Source organism: Cebus imitator, unplaced genomic scaffold, assembly GCF_001604975.1.
Source record: "Cebus imitator isolate Cc_AM_T3 unplaced genomic scaffold, Cebus_imitator-1.0 Scaffold37, whole genome shotgun sequence".
NCBI lineage: Eukaryota > Metazoa > Chordata > Mammalia > Primates > Cebidae > Cebus > Cebus imitator.
In genome coordinates, this window is record NW_016107352.1 from 192,770 (window position 1) to 210,451 (window position 17,682).

The following is a 17,682-nucleotide window of genomic DNA, read 5'->3' on the forward strand; positions in this document are numbered from 1 at the left end:
TGCCTTATTTTATCTTCTGAAAGCCTTGGGAGGTAGATAATGTCATTAGTGACATGAGACATTGAGGCTTTGAGAATCAATTGATTTGTGCAAAATTGTGGAGCCAGGATCTAAAGCCCAGGAAGTTTAGTTTTCTAAGCTTTTGCTAACTACCATACTAGACTGCTGCCCACGTACACTCACAGGGGACTCACCATCAACAGTGACTTGTATCTTCTGACTGGCAGATAGAGTTCCATTTCCCTGAATGTTGACCTTCACAATGTAATTGCCTTCATCAGGGAACTGCAGTGGGTTGATAAGCAGAGATGCATTGGGTGGCATCATGGTGAACTTGTGTTGATATTCCAAATCAGGAACCACAGACTTATTCACAGAGCCCAATAAGTATTTGGGCATCGTGTGGGGTCTCTCAAATAGCCATATGATCTGGATGTCTGATGCTGGAGTGTGGAAGCCATAGTGCACGGGGAGGTAGAGGGCCTGACCTCTGATGCCATGGACAGTGTGTGATGGCACTGTCACCTTCAGTCCCGAGCAAGCACCTGTTGCAAAGGAAAGAAAAGTTGTGAAGATCTTGAGCCACATTTCACAATCTAAAGGGGCAACTACAGAGAGAACCCGATCAGATGATAATCCTTTTCAAAGAAGAGTGGCTTCTAGGTACTGACTATTCTAGTACTGGTTACATACAGAGGTAAATATTTGTCTCTCAAACCTTCTGCATTTAAAAAACTCCACCCAAAGACTGTGCTGATTGCACGACTTCTCTAAAGGCAAGATTAAAAAGGAAAAGCAGAAGTTATTTTCTATGGCTGTTACAGAATAATGGGAAAAGGAGAACTAAGAAAGTTTACTGCTTCTAAAGTCCAATGAAACCATTAAAACATTTGGAATTATGACTATATTAATGTCAGTCATATCATAAACTAATCAAACTATGTGATTTATGAAATACTAGGGGTTATTTCTGCCTAAGATTTTCCGTTAAAACCTTCTGAAATGACTGAATATTCCATTATTGGAAGTTCTTCCCTTTAGCCCAATGCTTGCCAAATGCAAATATCCCAAGGAGAGTGGCATTAAATCATTATCAGTCATGACCAGTTATTTCCACCGTGAACAGGCATCTGGTTGGTGTATTTGAGGAACAGCAAGAGGCAGGTACAGATGGAGCACAGTGGAGGAGGAGGAGCGTGATAAGATATGAGGTCAGTGAGGTGGCTAGGACAGACTAGCAGGACCTTAAGATCATGGGGAAGATTCTGGCAATTTTACTCTAAGATGGGGATGCAATAGGAGCTTCATGAACAGAAACGGGCTATGATTTTTCTCATGTTTTATTAGACCTAGTCTAGCTGCTGTGACAATACACTGGAATAGGTGCTAGAGGAGGAACAGGGAGAGGAGGTGACTGTAATATGATGGGCAAGAGACAACTGTGCTGGAGACTAGTGTGTTAGCAAAGGATGTGAGAAAAGGCTGATGGTGACAAAAGGATTTGCTGACACTTTGAGGGTGTCAGAAACAAAGAGGATACCCAGCTTCTTTACTTGGACCAACTGGAAGAATGGAATTGCAGCAAATAAATTAATCATGGGGAAGACTCTAGGGAGAATAGTTTCTTGTGGGGAAGATGAAGATCAGTTTTGGGCATACTCATTTTGAGATGCCCATTAGATATCCAAGAGACAATGCTGTAAATTCCTGATTAATGTGAACTTAAGAGAGAATGAGGGGCCTGGGGGGCCTTGGGGTATGGAGCTCTGCCCAGTGGATAGCCCTGGGAAGTGCTGGGGATTTTGCAGCCCATTCATTCACTCACTGCTGTGTCTTCAGGTTTCTTCCTAGTTTCTGGCAACTGGAGATTTCCCCATGTTACCTTAAGCCATGAGATACTATTTTATTTGGCATTTCTGTATATTTGCAGGGGGAAGAGAGTCTTCCTTAGCTCAGGTTACCATGTTGCTGGAAGCTCTTTCCTTCAAAATCCTCATATTAAAAGGGGCAACATGATACCTATTTCACAGGAACATTTGACGTATCAGGGGAGAGAGTGAGAGACATTTAAATGTAGAATATTTTGAAGAGTGAGAGAAAAAAACACAGAATAAAAAAGAAGCTGCAGACGATGAGTATAGACAACACTTTTGGGGAGTTTTGCTGTGAAGAGGAGCAGAAAGAAGGATCAAAAATGTGAAATCAAGAGAGTTTCTTGGCTATTGGGAATATTCCACTGCAATGGGAAATGTTGATAAGGCAGAATAGAGATGGGTGAAAGTGGAATAAAATCCTTAAGCAGGTGAGAAGAGATGGAGATTAGATATAAATAGAAGTATTTTACAATTTTAAATTTCTTAAATACAAAATGTTTATCCTCTTTGATCACTTCCCCTTTTTCATTGCTATCAGGGAGTCTTTAAGCTTCATCCAAGTCATGTCATGAAAGGCCATCAATATTAAAAAGGGAAAGGTCAAAAGGTCTGTTTGCCTTTTGACTTTCTTGGAAAAACTCAAAGATGTAGGCCTGCTCCTATGAGGAATCCAGTTCTACCAACAGTAGAGCATTTCACAGCTCAGCCTAGAAACCAACACTAGGCTGAGAAGGTCTGAATGGATTCTGACCAATTTTTGCTTGTCATTTGGGAAAGCCATTGCAAAAGTCCTTCTTGGCTTTTTTTGTAATAGACTTCTTTTGTAGTTATAGTTGAAAGATTGATTGAGATTTATTTACTATTCTGGAAATGGTTGGGAGGCACTATATTACTATGGGTGACAGTATCGCTGGAATAGAAACGTTGGTGACTTCTGTATCTTGACTCAAATGTTGAATCTTAAATATGAAAAGATTGGTTAGAGAGTCCATGACTAAAATTATGGGAGAAAAATTTTATTTAATAAAATATTAAATACAATACAAATATTGAAGCTCTGAGAAAAATAAAACTACCTTAGTAGAAGAAGAAATTTTTTATAGTATTTATGATCATTATTTAGGGGGGAAATTAGTTTTGGGGGCTACTTTAGACTACATCATGTAATAAGACCTTAAATAATATATTGCCATCAATATCTTTGAATAGGTTCAGTGCTTTCTTATTAAATAAAGTTTTTTTAAAAATATGTATGCCTTTTCAAATGTTTGTATGACAGTGAGAAATAGCACAGTTGTTACAGTAACTATTTGCTTAGAGATTGCCTTTACCATTTTTTATCAGATAAATGATAGGTAGCAAGCTATAAAAGTGTCAGCAGGGAATGAAATTTTCTTCATACAGTGTCTTTTCTCAGCTGTCTAAAATCTCTTCTTTTGTAGGAAAGACATTAACCTATCAATGTGATGCAATCTTTACTTGCAGTGAAATTTGGGAGTAAACAGATAATTGAATACTTCCTCCACATTCTAGGAACACATACCCTCTTGCTATTGATGTGTCTCCTACTACAGATGTGATAAATTCATGCTGTCAAAAACAGCAGTTTACTAATTTTAGAAAAATTAGCTTCATTTTGAGAAATTTTCAAGTGCTCTTTTCTAGTTGTATGACAAAACCCAAAGGAGTAAAACTATTATTTTGGAAAATCATCCTCTGCATAAACAGATGAACTTCAAGAAAATAAATAATATACAAAGTCCAGTTGCAATAGCTCATTCATGTAATCCCAGCAGTTTGGGAGACCGAGGTGCACGGATTGCTTGAGCCCAGGAGTTCAAGACCACTTTGGGCAACATGGCGAGATCCCTGTCTCTATTTTATTTGAAAAAATACAAACACAAAAATAATAAATAATATAAAAATTGATGAAATTTAAATGTATTTTTAATATTCCAAATATTTGGACTTAAGTGGAAATTCAAATTCAATTTTATTATTAAATCCACTAATATTTACTGGGTATAAGTAACAAAAACTCTTGTAAACTATAGTTCTGTTAAATAAAAAAAAAAGAAAATATCTTGACTTTTTGCATATAAGGCATTACACAAATCTGGAGAAACATTTACAATACTAATCATAATCTGACATACAAAATTACAGCAATGATCTCTCCTTTACAGACCCTCTTACACCCTATAACAATAGCATTATAAAGGAGTATCCAGTGTCAAGGTACACTTGAAGTCCTACTGTAGAATTTATCAACATTTCAGCAACAAAGGACTCCCTAGACCAGTTTCATTGTATTGAATATAAACATAAGATTTCACAAAGTGACCTCTGCTGTAGCTCAAAATAGCTGGCATTTACTTCCCCATTATCATGCGTGATATTAACAAGCATAACACAAGTATGGTTGACTGAAAATAAACTCTTGCATCTTTAGAGAAAATAGAAATTATGATGTATTTTGAATAAACTGCACAAACTACACATTTTAGGCTTCAAATTTTTTAATTTTTTTAAAAAGAAGAAAGAAACAAAAATTCAATATTCCTAAAAGCGACAAGATTGCCAAATCACCTGTGACCTTTACAACATGCTACCTATGAAGAAAAGCAAATTTGTAGAAGAGAGAAGGTCTTAAGGTATGAAAACTGCTTTAGCTATTTATGAACATGCTATTTTCCTAAAGTACATTTGTTTTATTTTAGTTGATTCCTTAACTAAATTGTCTCTAAGTTCTTCTTAAAGCAGTTTCAAAAACAACACTTATAAAATGACATCAGTCCTACTGTTTTAAATGTAAAAATAAGTGGGATGATGACCCAGGATACTTTTAAATCCAAGAAAAATGCACAAAGATAGAGACAGTTATAATAATTATTTATTGTTTCAAAAAATTTTAGAAAATAAAAATCTATTATAGACAAATTTGATAACATAAATACTGTAATAACTGGAACAACCAACTCTGGGAAACTCAAAGACTTAAAAACATTTACAAACTGTACATTTCAAATGTGTGGGATAGGCACAACATTAGGTATAAATTTGAATAATAACATTTACAATGCAAACTTTAACAAAAAATAGGAGGGAAAGTGAGGCTCTAAATAACTGAAGAAGCCTAAAAGTTAAATTGCTTATTTCGCTAAGCTGTTCTTAAATTTAAAAAAAATATAGCCTTTTTAAAGCTCCTCTCTGTTGAATATAAACAAGAAACTGATTTGACTTTTAAAACTGATAAACAGGAAGAATGGAAAAGGGAACATCTGGTGAAAATCATGTTGACGGACGAGCAGTGGGAATGTTGGAAAGAGACTCCTTTAAACTCTAAAGATAAAGAGGAGAATGAGGGAAAAATATTAAGGTAAAGAAGAAAATTTTTAATAGGACTAGCCATTGGGCAAAGAGAAAAGCTAAAGGCATTTTGGAGTAATAATTTTTTTAAACACATTCTCCCTTTTGTGTAGGAAATTTGTTAGTTTGGAATCTCACTTCTTCCTTATTTCATAAGATGAGACCAATAACGTGAAGCAGTAAACAGTTTGCAACAATATCTTTAATTAAAAAGAAAACCATTTTCATAAATTATTTAGAGTTTAAGTAGTCACAATTTCATGACCTATTAGAATATTTGCTGAAGTAAATGCATTAAAAACTATTGAACCTATATGTCAACTCTAAAAAAAAGAAATTCATTAGATTTTTAGAATATCTTAACTCCTTTCATGAGTTCTATGACAATACTTGTCATTCCAAGAAAACAATAACAATCTATTTATTGAAACTCATTTCTCTTAAATGTTCCGGCTTCTTTGCTGAAACAGTGTTACTGTTAAAAAGTTCTGACCTACTCTTCAATTATCTGAATGCATCTACAGCTTAAAGCAAATATTTACCTTATGTCCACAATTAAAAAAACAAAGCTAACAAACAGCTAAAACACAATTCACACAGGGCCTTACCGAAGAGAAGAAGGTATAATTTGCACTGAAAGACCCCAAGTGTGTCATTGAAGGGCTCCATGAAAGCATCCTGTCCCATGCATGCAGTTCCCTGTTCTCGGTGGTAACTTGGACCAGCAGCTGCTGGTTTATTTGCTAGGGAAATTAGCAGTGAGGTAACAGACCCTATCTGGCCTCTTGCTTCTGTGATTTGAATACAGAATGAATGTGTATACAAAGGACACACAGGGAGTGGGAACACCTGTTATATGTTTTGCAAGAATACGGGCTTATGACTTTCAGAAGAGTTTCTTAGCAACTATCAGCAATTGTCTATATATTTCATAAACTATACTTAGTTATTAAAAGTCACATGAAGGAAAACATCCTTTTGAGTGACTTTACTGAAAAACAGCATGCTTTCATAAAAAAGGAATATTGTAAAATTTCCTTAAAAACAAGGCTGGTTTTCTATCATACAAAACTGTGCCATTATTATTTTAAAATTTAAAAAATATAAAAATTGAAGTAGTTCATGGATCTGCTAAACAGTTATAAATCTTCAGGAAGTAACTAACATGTAAAAATTATACCAAAGAATCAAAAGCGAGCTCCAGAATATCATTTAAAATGTATTTTTCTATGGAGTGTTTCCTATTACAATGACTGATTTCATTTAATCTTTGAATTCATCTTATTTTTTAAAGCAAATCACAGGTGTGTTTCCAAGTGGGGCTGAAGCATGGACCATGCATTATTATAATGAAAAGCTCAGGCCAACAGGTAATATCTGAGGCCATATTTCACAGCTGATGCACAGAGGAAGTGAACCAATGATCTAGAAATGATCTTACCTCTACTGCAGTGTCCAGGCTACAGTTTTCCAACCTGGCCACTTCATTGTCATGGCAGCAGATAGTGTGGGCATGTCTGCTTAATTTATTAAGTTATTAGTTAACCCCTATTTCCAAGAAGGCTCTGGTCCTAGCCTTTTGTTATATAAAATGTTAAGGATATACCAAATCTGCATTACATTATCAAATCAAGTAAAAACCTTGCATACACCAGTTTAACAGTAAAGGCCCACTGAAGAAGTTCAATGACAAGAGAGGAAGGAAGAATATACTTCAAGCATAATTAAAGTCAAAAAGGAATGAGTATTTTGGAATCCAAGTTTGAAAACACTCTTCGAATTAAGGCTCTGAACTTCTAGAAAGACTTGTATAAGCAAAGAAAGTAAGTGACTATTGGGAAAACTAAGTCCTCTTCAGAGATCAGTCACTTTAAGATCCCTCCATGCTTCCGAAAAATGGCAAGAGCTCCTCACGCTCCCCGCCCCTCCCTGCAAAATAGTAACAATACTACAACTTTCTCTGTGTTATCTCTAAATCTTGTACATACATCTATTGCAGTACTTATCTCCATAATCTTAACTTATTTTATTGGATGTTTATTTTCTCTTTGAGCTCCTTGAATTCAGAGAATAATCTTATTCATTCATGGATCTTGAGGATGTAGCATAATGCTTAGTATTTTTGTTAAGTTGTTCCCCCAGAAAACAAAACTCCAAATGCTCCTTGACTTCTGCCTTATGATTCTCAGTTGATGTGTAATAAATACAAATAAATTTTAAGATTGGATTGTAGAAAATACAATTTGGAAAGTAATATGGAAGTTCTGCAGATATCATGTAGACTCCCTCAACATCTTTTAGATTGATATTAATCTCCAATTGCCTTTATTAAATTAGCTCTCTCCAGTGTTTTTCAATCTAGTGCTGCATTATGATGAAGTTTGTTGGGTCCCTGGCAAAAAGAGAAATAAAGACAATGTACTGTGTTTTTCCCCAGTGTTAAATATACTCAAAGTTTTTTATTCTGAGACTTTTATTTCTTTGTTGTATTTGAAAATATTCCCTCTTCTATGACATAAGGTGATAGTAGATGCTACATTAAAAAATAAATGCCAAAATGAATCTTACTTGTAATCTTTTTATTTCATGGCACACATTAAAATATAATATGGCACACCTAGGGAAAGGGCTACTGGGATAATCATGACAAAGCGCCCTCTAGTGGTAAACTATTGATATAAACTCTTACCTGCCGGAGTAACTTCTGATTACACCACGTTTATGCAGAAAGAAAAAGAGTGCCCCAGCTTAACTTCAACTCTTGTTAATTTTTACATGATTCTTAAAAATAGTTTGAAGTGTTTTATCATTATAAGAATTTTCCTACCATCCATATCACATCACACCTGTAGCCCACTGGGAGGTTCTGCTGTACCATTCCAGCCAGAAAAAAAGGGCCTGTAGTGTTACTATTTACCAATCTTAGTCATATTTGCATTTAAAATGAGAAAGCTGATTAACCTAAAACAATCTATATTCATGGTGATTAAACTGCAAGCAATGCAAGGAGCCACTGGGATAGAGTGTGTGTGTATGTGTGTACACATGCATTTGCAATGGCATATGGACACACACTCTTGTGCAGGGGTGTGTGTGTGTGTGTGTGTGTGTGTGTGTGTGTGTGTGTTGGGGGCAGGGCTTTTTATTACCTCTCAAATCACACTATGTAGTTTATAGTCTATTTAAATTGTAGACTGGTATTGCTTCATACAGTTAATGTCTGCTGCATGAATTTCAAACACCCACATTTTAAATCACAAGTAGCATACGTATGTTTAGCAGTGGCAGAAACAATTAAGAAGGACAGGTGGTGAAATGCCAAGGTTAATGTAGACGTAGAACAATGGGGAATAAGAAGAACTGGGGAAAGAAAGTGTTTCTTATTGTTGTAATTAGTAGATTCTCTCCAGTTTACAGGATGAGTAAGCTGCCAGAGGAACCTATCACATAGGCCTATGCCTGTACTAGTGTTCACTTCTATAAAGTCCACAAAGCTGCCCCCCAGAAGCCTTGATCTATCTTATATGGCTGCTAAATGACTATGGAGTAATGTCTTTCTTCCTGGGTACCTCTCTAGGTCACCACCTTACCTTCAGCAAGTGTTTTGTTTTCTGTTATGGCCTGTTCAAGAAGTGTAGCCATGTAATCTTGGAGGGGCTACATCTCTCCACTGCTTTGGTATTCATGGAGTGGTAAGACATTTTATTTTTCTAATCAAATCAGGATCTCAGCCTTTATTTAAGCTTCCAGAAGTTCCTCCTGTTTGGGCCATTAGAAATACTTCCTTATCCTACTTTACTGCTAATCCTGTTGCCCTGAATCATATCAATTTATTTAACTCTCGGCTCTGATGTTCCAATCTGCAAAAAAGGGGTTAGCACTCCTTTCCAAGGAATTAGTATCCAGCAAGCCTTCCTCAAGATTTGCTGGCAGACCATCTAAACTTTCCATTACTTTGACCTATCACTAACAACAGCTCTCGGGCAAATATGAAAGTCCTGAATAAATCTTATATATAAATATCTTTTTGAAAATTGGAAAGGAAATAGCATGCTCTACTTTTAAAAAGTGTTTTTTAGGGTGCTAAGTTTTTTGTTTTTTGAGTGTAGATAGGTAAAAATGAATCACACAAGGCTCAATTATTTTATATAGTGTTAAGTTTTGCTGAATTAGAAAATATAGTTTATTTAGATACCAGTGCTGATTTACTTTACATGCTTTCAATATTATAGTTACAGACTTTTTCTCCAGCTTATAGAATATAAACTAAAATATACGAGTATTGGAGTAAAACAAAGTTCAAACGCTTTCTTGCTTTTTCAGTGTCAAATAACATTCATTTTTCTGAATTTGGACAACAGAAATAAACACATTCGATTAAAAAAACTTTTTTGGGGGATCGTCTTTAACTTTGTGTATTTGAGTGTGAGGGAGAAAATTCTGGGGCTGAATCTGAGTTCCAGTTCTAGATCAAGCTCTCATGAAATGTGTGGCCTCGAACCTTTATATAGATAATTTTCCCCATCTTTACAGAATGGATTTGACATGCTAGAGCTGGATGGCTTATGAGAATCACTGAAGATCTTAAACAAAAAAACAAACAAACATCCCCAAAGAAAACAACAATAATAACAGCACACGCCTCAGGTGAATCCGAAGTCAGGTTTGAGAATCACTGAACTTGGATCACCCCTAATGCACGCTTTTAAACGAAATTGTAAACTGCTTGTGACCACAACCATACATTATTAATCTAAAGTGCTTACTATAGTGCTGCTTTGAGCTCAACAATCAAGAAATGTTTACTGATTTGAGTTTATTTTATATGCATGGCTGGCAGTTTTTCTTTTGATGCTTCCACGGACTTCTAAATATTGAAGATTTTCACATACAAAGAAGTCGGAAAATTAAGATTAGAACAAGTAAAAAATAAACTAAACTAGACTTGCCCTAAATGTGACCAGAATTTCTTTAAGGGGTTAGAAATAACAGTCAGAGAAGCATATAGGTAAACATATAATTTCAAAGAAATTGCTGAACGCAGTGATACAAGTATGCACAAGGTGGTTCTGTTGGAGTAGAGAACTGGGCAGAATAAAAACTAATAATACCTCATAATTGTACAGTGCTTTACAATTTATACATTTCATTCACCTACATCGTCTCATTTATCCTTACAAAACCCTATATAAAATATTACCTCATTTATAAAAATAAAACGAGGCTCTGAGGGGTGAGAAAATAGAATTTCAGAATCAGAAATAACCTCTGTTAGTGTGCCCCAAACTTCAGTCATTTGCAAATCACCTTTATTAGTTTTGCCATATCTGACTACCTAACACTTTCTATTAAGTTGACATACTTGAACATTTTTTAATTCTAAGAAATATTTTTGAAATTATGGGTCTGTGTCGTATTTTTAAAAGTTAACAATATAAGAAAATAAACTTTAAAAAATGGTACCATGCTTTATAACTCATTCTTCAACACAATACATGAAACCCGTAACACATCTGATAACCAATCCTTCAGTTTCTGCTTGCACATCTGCAGTAATCTTAGGCAAGTTTCTTAATTTCGCCATACCTGCTTCGTCATCTTTAAAATGGGAACTCACAGGATTCTTGTGTGGATAAATGAAATCATACATCTAAAGCTATTAGCAGTTGCAGACAGGTACTTAGCTTTCGATAAGTGTTAGCTATTATTGTTAGCTTTACGGCCACTTTTTTTTTCTTCTAATATTCTCATAATTGTAAAGTCCTTTTAAAATTGTGCCCCCAAAGACACTCCTATTCCATTCCCCAATTTCACTAAACCGCCTAAAGTTGAAAAGAGGACTTTAAAGTGACACGTGCACAACAATAATGTATTGTCCTATTTCCCGTCTTCATTTGTCTTAGAGTACGGAGGTAAAATAATTGGCGGGAGGGGCCGGGAGCAGTGTAATCCCAGCCCTTTGGAAAGCCGAGGCAGGCTGACCACCTGAGGCTGGGAGTTCGAGACCAGCCTGACCAACACAGTGAAACCCTGTCTCTACTAAAAATACAATATTAACCGGGCGTGGTGGCGCATGCCTGTAATCCCAGCTACTTGGGAGGCTGAGGCAGAATAATTGATTCAACCCGGGAGGCAGAGGTTTCGGCGAGCCGAGATCGCGCCATTGCACTCCAGCCTGGGCAACAAGAGCGAAACTCCGTCCCCCTCCCCCCAGTAGGCGGGCGTAAAAATCCTTTTATTTTGGAGCTTGCAGGGGATGCCAAGACTGTCCTAATCCTGGCGGACTTCCTATTGGGCAACCTAGAGCACACCTTTCCTCAGGCCAAACCCAGCGAGCCCGGGGTAGTCTAGCGTTCTCAGGTCACCTCTCAGTGACAACGCTTTCTTGAGTTTTTTCTTTCGTGTCAGTTTCTCGTTCTCCCACCCCGCCCCTCTAGACCAGGTGGGGTTTCCTCCATCACACTGCTAAGGGACATCGCGCCAGTCTGGCTTATACATTGTCTCTTCTGGGTTTGGTCTTTCGCTCAACGCCTAGTCACCTATGACTTAGGTTTTCGTCTCCCTGAAGAGGAACTACCTAGTGCAGGTACCTTCGTAAGACCGGCGATCGCTGTGGCCACTCTGAGCAATAAGATTTACCGGCTCTACTGAAGCACCCGCTCTTTTGCTTGCTGGGAGTTGTAGTCCCTGGCCTGGCCTCTTTGTTCATTGTTGCTTGCCGCCGGGGGCCAGAAGACTACAATTCCCAGCATGCTCAGGGAAAGAAAGGATGACCCGGGTGGGCGCCTCCACGTGACCACCCACTATGGCTTCCCTGTGTCAGGGCCAGCTGTGGAGTGGCTCGGTGTGATTTGTTAGCTCTTTGAGGCAGGGTACCCTTCTAAGGATTTCGACATGCAAAAAATCAAATCGCTCATGACCCGACAGGTAAGTCGCAGCGGCTGAAGCAAAGGCTTCCTTCATTTCGTCTGTGAGAGGAGCTGAGATGTTCTGTCCCCGACCAGTGGCGGCCGGAGACCTAAGTTATGGGTGGTGGCAGGTGTCAAGGGGGACTGGGAAGCCGGGGCACACCCTGCAAAACTCACCTGGGCCGCCTGGGTTGGAGCCCTGCTCCAGCGGGTACCCGTCTCCCAGAAACATTCCTTTAAAAGAGGTCACTGAAGGAATCAGTATATCTTTGTCTTCCCTCCTCCTCTTTTTGCCATCTTTCCAGAACAGCCCCAGCTGCTTTGCAAGGTCTTCCGCATCCAGGCTGTCATATGCGAGCTGATAGCCTGGGTAGGGTGGTGTGGTCTGTGCAGCAGAGGTGATCTGGAAAGAGTGAAAACGGATGATTTCAAGACAGAATTGGTAGCTTTTGGATTTTGGGCAAGTCCCCAAACTTTGTAGGTTACATTTCTGGATGTGAAAATAATTATTTTTGTTCATTCTATTTCACAGTTCTGTTATGAGGATTCATCAATAAGCTAATATATGTGAAAACTCTTTGTGAAATTCTACTTTAAAAATTTATTTTTGTGATGGCAAAATGCTGATCTTTTCTTTTTTTGCCAGAGTGAAAAGTCATGAATAAGAACTTTGGCTATTTTGTAACCTGTCTCATAAATGTTAGGGACTTCGTAATAATGCCTCAGCTTCCTTTAAGAAGTGCAGAAATTTTCTGTTATGTACGTATCGATTATGACTTTGTTTTAGCTCCCTTTGTTTATTTCAACTTTAATATTTCACTACAATTGGCCATTGTTTTATTATTTTAATATGAAAGATGATTAAGATTATAGTTTTAAATCTTCATGGCTTTTAGAAGTTTGGAGAATGTGGAAGATAATCGTTTAGTGCAAGGTTTGTGAGTATTTTTCTTGTTTATTACAAAAAGAACTCAAATTCCACATTCTTATTTGAGAATTCAGATTTTGAGGGATATATGAAACAGGTTACAAATTGTTTATTTCTCTTGCAAAATGCACAAATGATGTTTACATAATTATTTTACTTATGTAAGATGATTTTGTTAATGTTATGAAAAGATAATCAAAATGTTCTGTGAATAATAAAAATATTTAAGTAAGTGGCTAGTAACGTTTGGCAATTCCTCACACGTGTTGGGTACTGGTGTTATGCATCCTACTACTTCTTGCTTGACAATGAGTTTGGGTCCTGCTGTATCTTGTGGTAGCTGTATGACTTTCGGCAAGTTACATACAGTTTTAAGCATCCGTTTTGACATCTTTAAAATAGGAATAATGTGTACCTTATGGAGTTAGCCTGATAGTGGTGTTTATATGATATGATGAAGTTAAAGAGGTAAAGGCGTTAACGCAGTTCCTGGGCATTATCAAGGAAGTGCTTGAATATAGAGACCACTACATTGGCTGCGTTGATGGTGGGAAAGTAGGAAAACTGGAAGCAGGCTGTTGCAGTAATTCAAGCAGTAGATAAGTCATGCTGACTTCGGTACCTGTTTGTTGGATTTTTAAATCAATATACGCTTTTGTACATGATGCCACTAATACCTCTAAACTACCTTTGGAATGCTGAATTTGGACTTTTGTGCATCAGCTAAGTTTGATGCTTTCTCAAGTTCAGTGTAGTTAACATTGTCATAATTGTACAGTAGCTGTGGTTGGTTTAGTTTTTTGATCTCATTTTGTAAAAATGAGGAGGAGAGAAAAAAATTTCCACTAGCAATGATGGAAAGTGTATGTCTCCTGAATGTGATGCAATTGTGCTGAAAATGGTAACACTGAAGGCTTAGTTCGTTGCTTATTGAATTTCAGCAGGTCAAACCTGTGTTTAATTGGAGTGGAAAAAATACATCAAAGAACATATACACAAGGCTGAAACTATACTGGTACAAAGTGAGGTAAAATTAGGAGTTTTGCACACATATTTAAAGTTATCCTAATTATATATGTTTATGGCTTGCCTTTCACATATTTGATACTGATGTATAGTTCCTGAATCTATGAGGTATGAAAATAGCATGCTGCCTATTTACATTGAGGGTTTGAATTAGTACGGTTTATTATTGAGTTAAACTTAATAGGATTAAAATAAGTATATAAGAAAGTATTTCTTTTTTTGAATCTATAGAATATGCTAATAATATATATTGAGTTAATATAGAGAGATAGGAAATTAAGGTCTGTGAAATTTAAGTTTTGGGACATTTCAGCGGTCCTGGGATCTTTGTTTGCAAAATAATGGGAGGGAAGGAAGGCTTTGTTAGCTCTCTTTATTTGGATGAGATCTGTTCATCTTTCTCCATTATGCTGGCCTCTGTTCTTTCAGTCCATTCAACAAATGTTTATTGAGCACTATGTGCCAGGCACTATTCTAAGTAAAAAAAAAAATAGACAAGTGTTAAGGCAGACATGGTGATAAACACTTCAGAGGAAAAGAGGTTAGGAAGTCCTGGGAATTATTGGTGATTTGAGGTGACTTATAATTTTAGATAGGATGGTCATGGAAGGCCTCTCAGAGAAGGCAATAAAAAAATACCTTAAGGGGGTGAGGAAGTGAACTCTCTGATGTGGATATTTGGGAAGGAACATTTCCAGTGGAAGGAAAGGCAAATGCAGAAGTCCTGAGGCAGGAGCTTGTTTGAGAAATTGCTCAGACAATTGCTCAATTGTTTGAGCAATTTCTCAAACAAGTGGCCAGTGTGGGTGAGGTGAGTGAAAAGAAGAGTAGTGGGAGATGAGGTCATGATAAGGTTAGATTTCTGAGGGCAGGAAGCTAGATCATATAGCACCTTATAGGTAATAGCAAGGCCTTGGTGTTTATTCTGAATGAAATGGCAAATAAAGGAATGATATAATCTAATATAACACTTCAGACAGATCATTCTGACCCATGTTTTAAGAATAGATTGAAGAAGCGAAAAGAGCAAAAATGGGGAGACCAATAATGAGGCTTGTGTGGTAATCCAGGTGAGAGGGTGGGCGTAGGCCTTCCGCCCTAGTGGCAGAAGCGTTGAAAGAGATCAGTGTGCTGTAAATGTAGAGGTGACAGAATTTCCTGACAGATTGGGTTTGGGATGTGAGGGAAAAAGAAGCATCAAGATGACTCAAAATAATTTGGCCCCAGGAATTGGAAGAACGGAATTGCCATTTCCTCAGATGGATAAAACTGAGGGAGGAACAGATGGGGGAAGGTACATGGTTTTTAGACTTGTTAATTTGAAACCCTCTTAAATATTCTAGTGGAGAAATAAAGTAGGCAGTTGGCCAGATGAATCTGAATTGATGGGGTGAATCCAGTGTATAGCTAAAACTCTGGGAGATACAAACATGTAGATTGTATATAAACTGGTTAAGGTCACCAGTGGAATGAGTGTAGATATACGAAGAATCTGAGGTTGGAGCTTTTGAGAATTCAGTGTTAAAAAGTCAAGGGGAAGCAGTGGATCCAGGAAAGCAGAATGAGAACAAGCAGCGTATGAGGTAAGAAGTCTTTAGCTTCCCAAATGGCACCTGGAATATAGCAGATGCTCAATAAATATTTGTTGCATGAATATGGGATAAAGAGAACAACCAAGAAGAGTGCCTTGAAGCCAAGTAAAGAATTTTAAGGAGTAAGGAGTGATTAGCTGTGTTAAATGCTGCAGATTGGCCAAGTAAGGTGAGAGTGAGAATGAGAAATGTGCTTTTGGATTGAGCCGCATGGAGGTCCTTGGTGCCCTGAATACAGCAATTTTCATGAAGTTGTGGGGTGGAAAGCCTGAATAGAGTGGGTTCAGGAGAGAATAAGAGGAGAGAAATTAGGGACTGGGTGTAAACACTTTTGAGTTTTGCCAAAAAGAGAAGGAAACACAAATCATCACAGATGCTTTTTTGGATGGATAAGATACAGTTGCTGGTTTCATAAATGGAAAATGAGGATTAATGTAGACATAACCGAAGTAGTCTGAAGTGTTAATCTGATTTGGGCAAATAAAATGCAACAGCAAGTGTTAATTTATGCTGAATTTTCTATATGTCTAAACTGGGGAATTATCAAAACAAAAATCACATACGAAAGAAAATCAAATAGTGGTTAATGATTAGCATCAAAGTTTTAATAAAGGCAGAGAACTACTACACTTATAACTGTAACTTCATGGTTTAGAGAGATAAAGTAAGAATGACTTTGTTAGAAATTTATAAAATTGATAAAGTGTTAAAGATCTATAATTCTAAAGTACAGTTGAATGTCATGTTGTGTTTTGAGACATTTATGTAATTCTTCTTCTGTTTTGATAAAAGGAAAACATTTCTGTCATAATAAAAATATTTAGAATTACAGTTAATGAACACAGAATGCTTGAGATATATGAGACAGTATTTTTGGCTTCTCACATACTTACTTCTTTTACTTCTTATAATAGCCTGTGAATGATCATCTTAGAATATAATGCACAGAAAAGATAGGTTGTTCAAAATCACAGTGAGAAAGTCAGGATACAAATTCAAGTGGTCTGCTCCAGAGTGCATTCCGATAATCACTTCACTCTACATCCTCCTGACACTTACATGGGGTTTTCCATTTGTATTGCTTTTATTTTGTACATTTGGCAGAAATTTGCTGTGTGTTGGTATTGAATTGTTGCGTGGTGACTATTATGGAGGTAAGACCTTTTTCTAGATGTTGGTATATATCACATTTACATTTCAGGCATTGGTTTCTTTGCAGAGTTGTTCTGGGGAAAGAGAAATTAAACATGATATATTCCTTCGGGGATTTCTGTTAGTTTAGTTAAGCAAATTTATACAGATGGTCCCTGATTTATTATGGTTTCACTTAATGAATTTTTGAGTTTATTATAGTTTTATTGAGATTATTAAATGCATTTTCCACTTACAATGGGTTTAAAAATTTTTTTAATTTTAAGTTCAAGGGTACACATGCAGGTTTGTTACATAGGTAAAGTCGTGTCATAGGGGTTTATTGTACAGATTATTTTGTCACCCAAGTATTAAGCCTAGTATCCATTAGTTATTTTCCTGATCCTCTCCCTTCTCCCACCCTCCACCCCCAGGCAGTCTCAGTGTCTGTTTTCTTCTGTATGTTTCTATGTGTTCTCATATGATGAATTTATTAGAACATAACCCAATTGCAAGTCAAAGAGCATGTGTACTTTGAAAAATGTTTGTTTAAATACGTTTAAAAGACATGGCAATTACACTTTAAAAATATATTTTAGGGGTGGTCATGATTTTGAATCAAATTGGGAAGTTTTACTTTCACATGAGTGTATATATAATGTATATAGAAGTTTAGTTTGATAATTCAATCTTGCTTTCTTTACCGCTTTTGATGCTGTTCCCTCATGACTATTGTGAGAATTCAAGACAAGGAAGAAAAAAATCACCCAAGACTAGTAACATACTGGTTTTCTTCCTTACTCATTGAAAGGTATATTAAACCTCATTAGTCCTTTTTTTTTTTTTTCCCAGCA

At 36.7% G+C, this 17,682-nt stretch overlaps 2 protein-coding genes across 5 annotated transcripts in view; one reads left to right on the forward strand and one right to left on the reverse strand.

Moving 5' to 3' along the window:
• Nucleotides 1-6,029, reverse strand: part of HEPACAM2 (HEPACAM family member 2) — a 36,324-nt gene extending 30,295 nt beyond the window's left edge. For 3 of the 4 annotated variants that reach the window (XM_017525099.2, XM_017525098.2, XM_017525100.2), the window contains exons 1-2: nt 5,852-6,029; nt 195-545 (exon numbers count right to left, since the gene is read on the reverse strand). In XM_017525099.2, coding sequence (XP_017380588.1) covers nt 195-545; nt 5,852-5,930 — 430 coding nt within the window. In that variant the 5' untranslated portion in view covers nt 5,931-6,029. Of the gene's footprint in view, nt 1-194; nt 589-5,851 lie in introns of those variants that run through there. The other variant, XM_017525101.2, reaches the window with a different exon arrangement.
• Nucleotides 6,030-11,999: 5,970 nt separating this feature from the next.
• Nucleotides 12,000-17,682, forward strand: part of VPS50 (VPS50 subunit of EARP/GARPII complex) — a 127,887-nt gene continuing 122,204 nt past the window's right edge. The window contains exon 1 of the mRNA XM_017525102.2: nt 12,000-12,170. Within this exon, the coding sequence (XP_017380591.1) occupies nt 12,138-12,170 (33 nt within the window). The 5' untranslated portion in view covers nt 12,000-12,137. The remainder of the gene's footprint in view (nt 12,171-17,682) is intronic.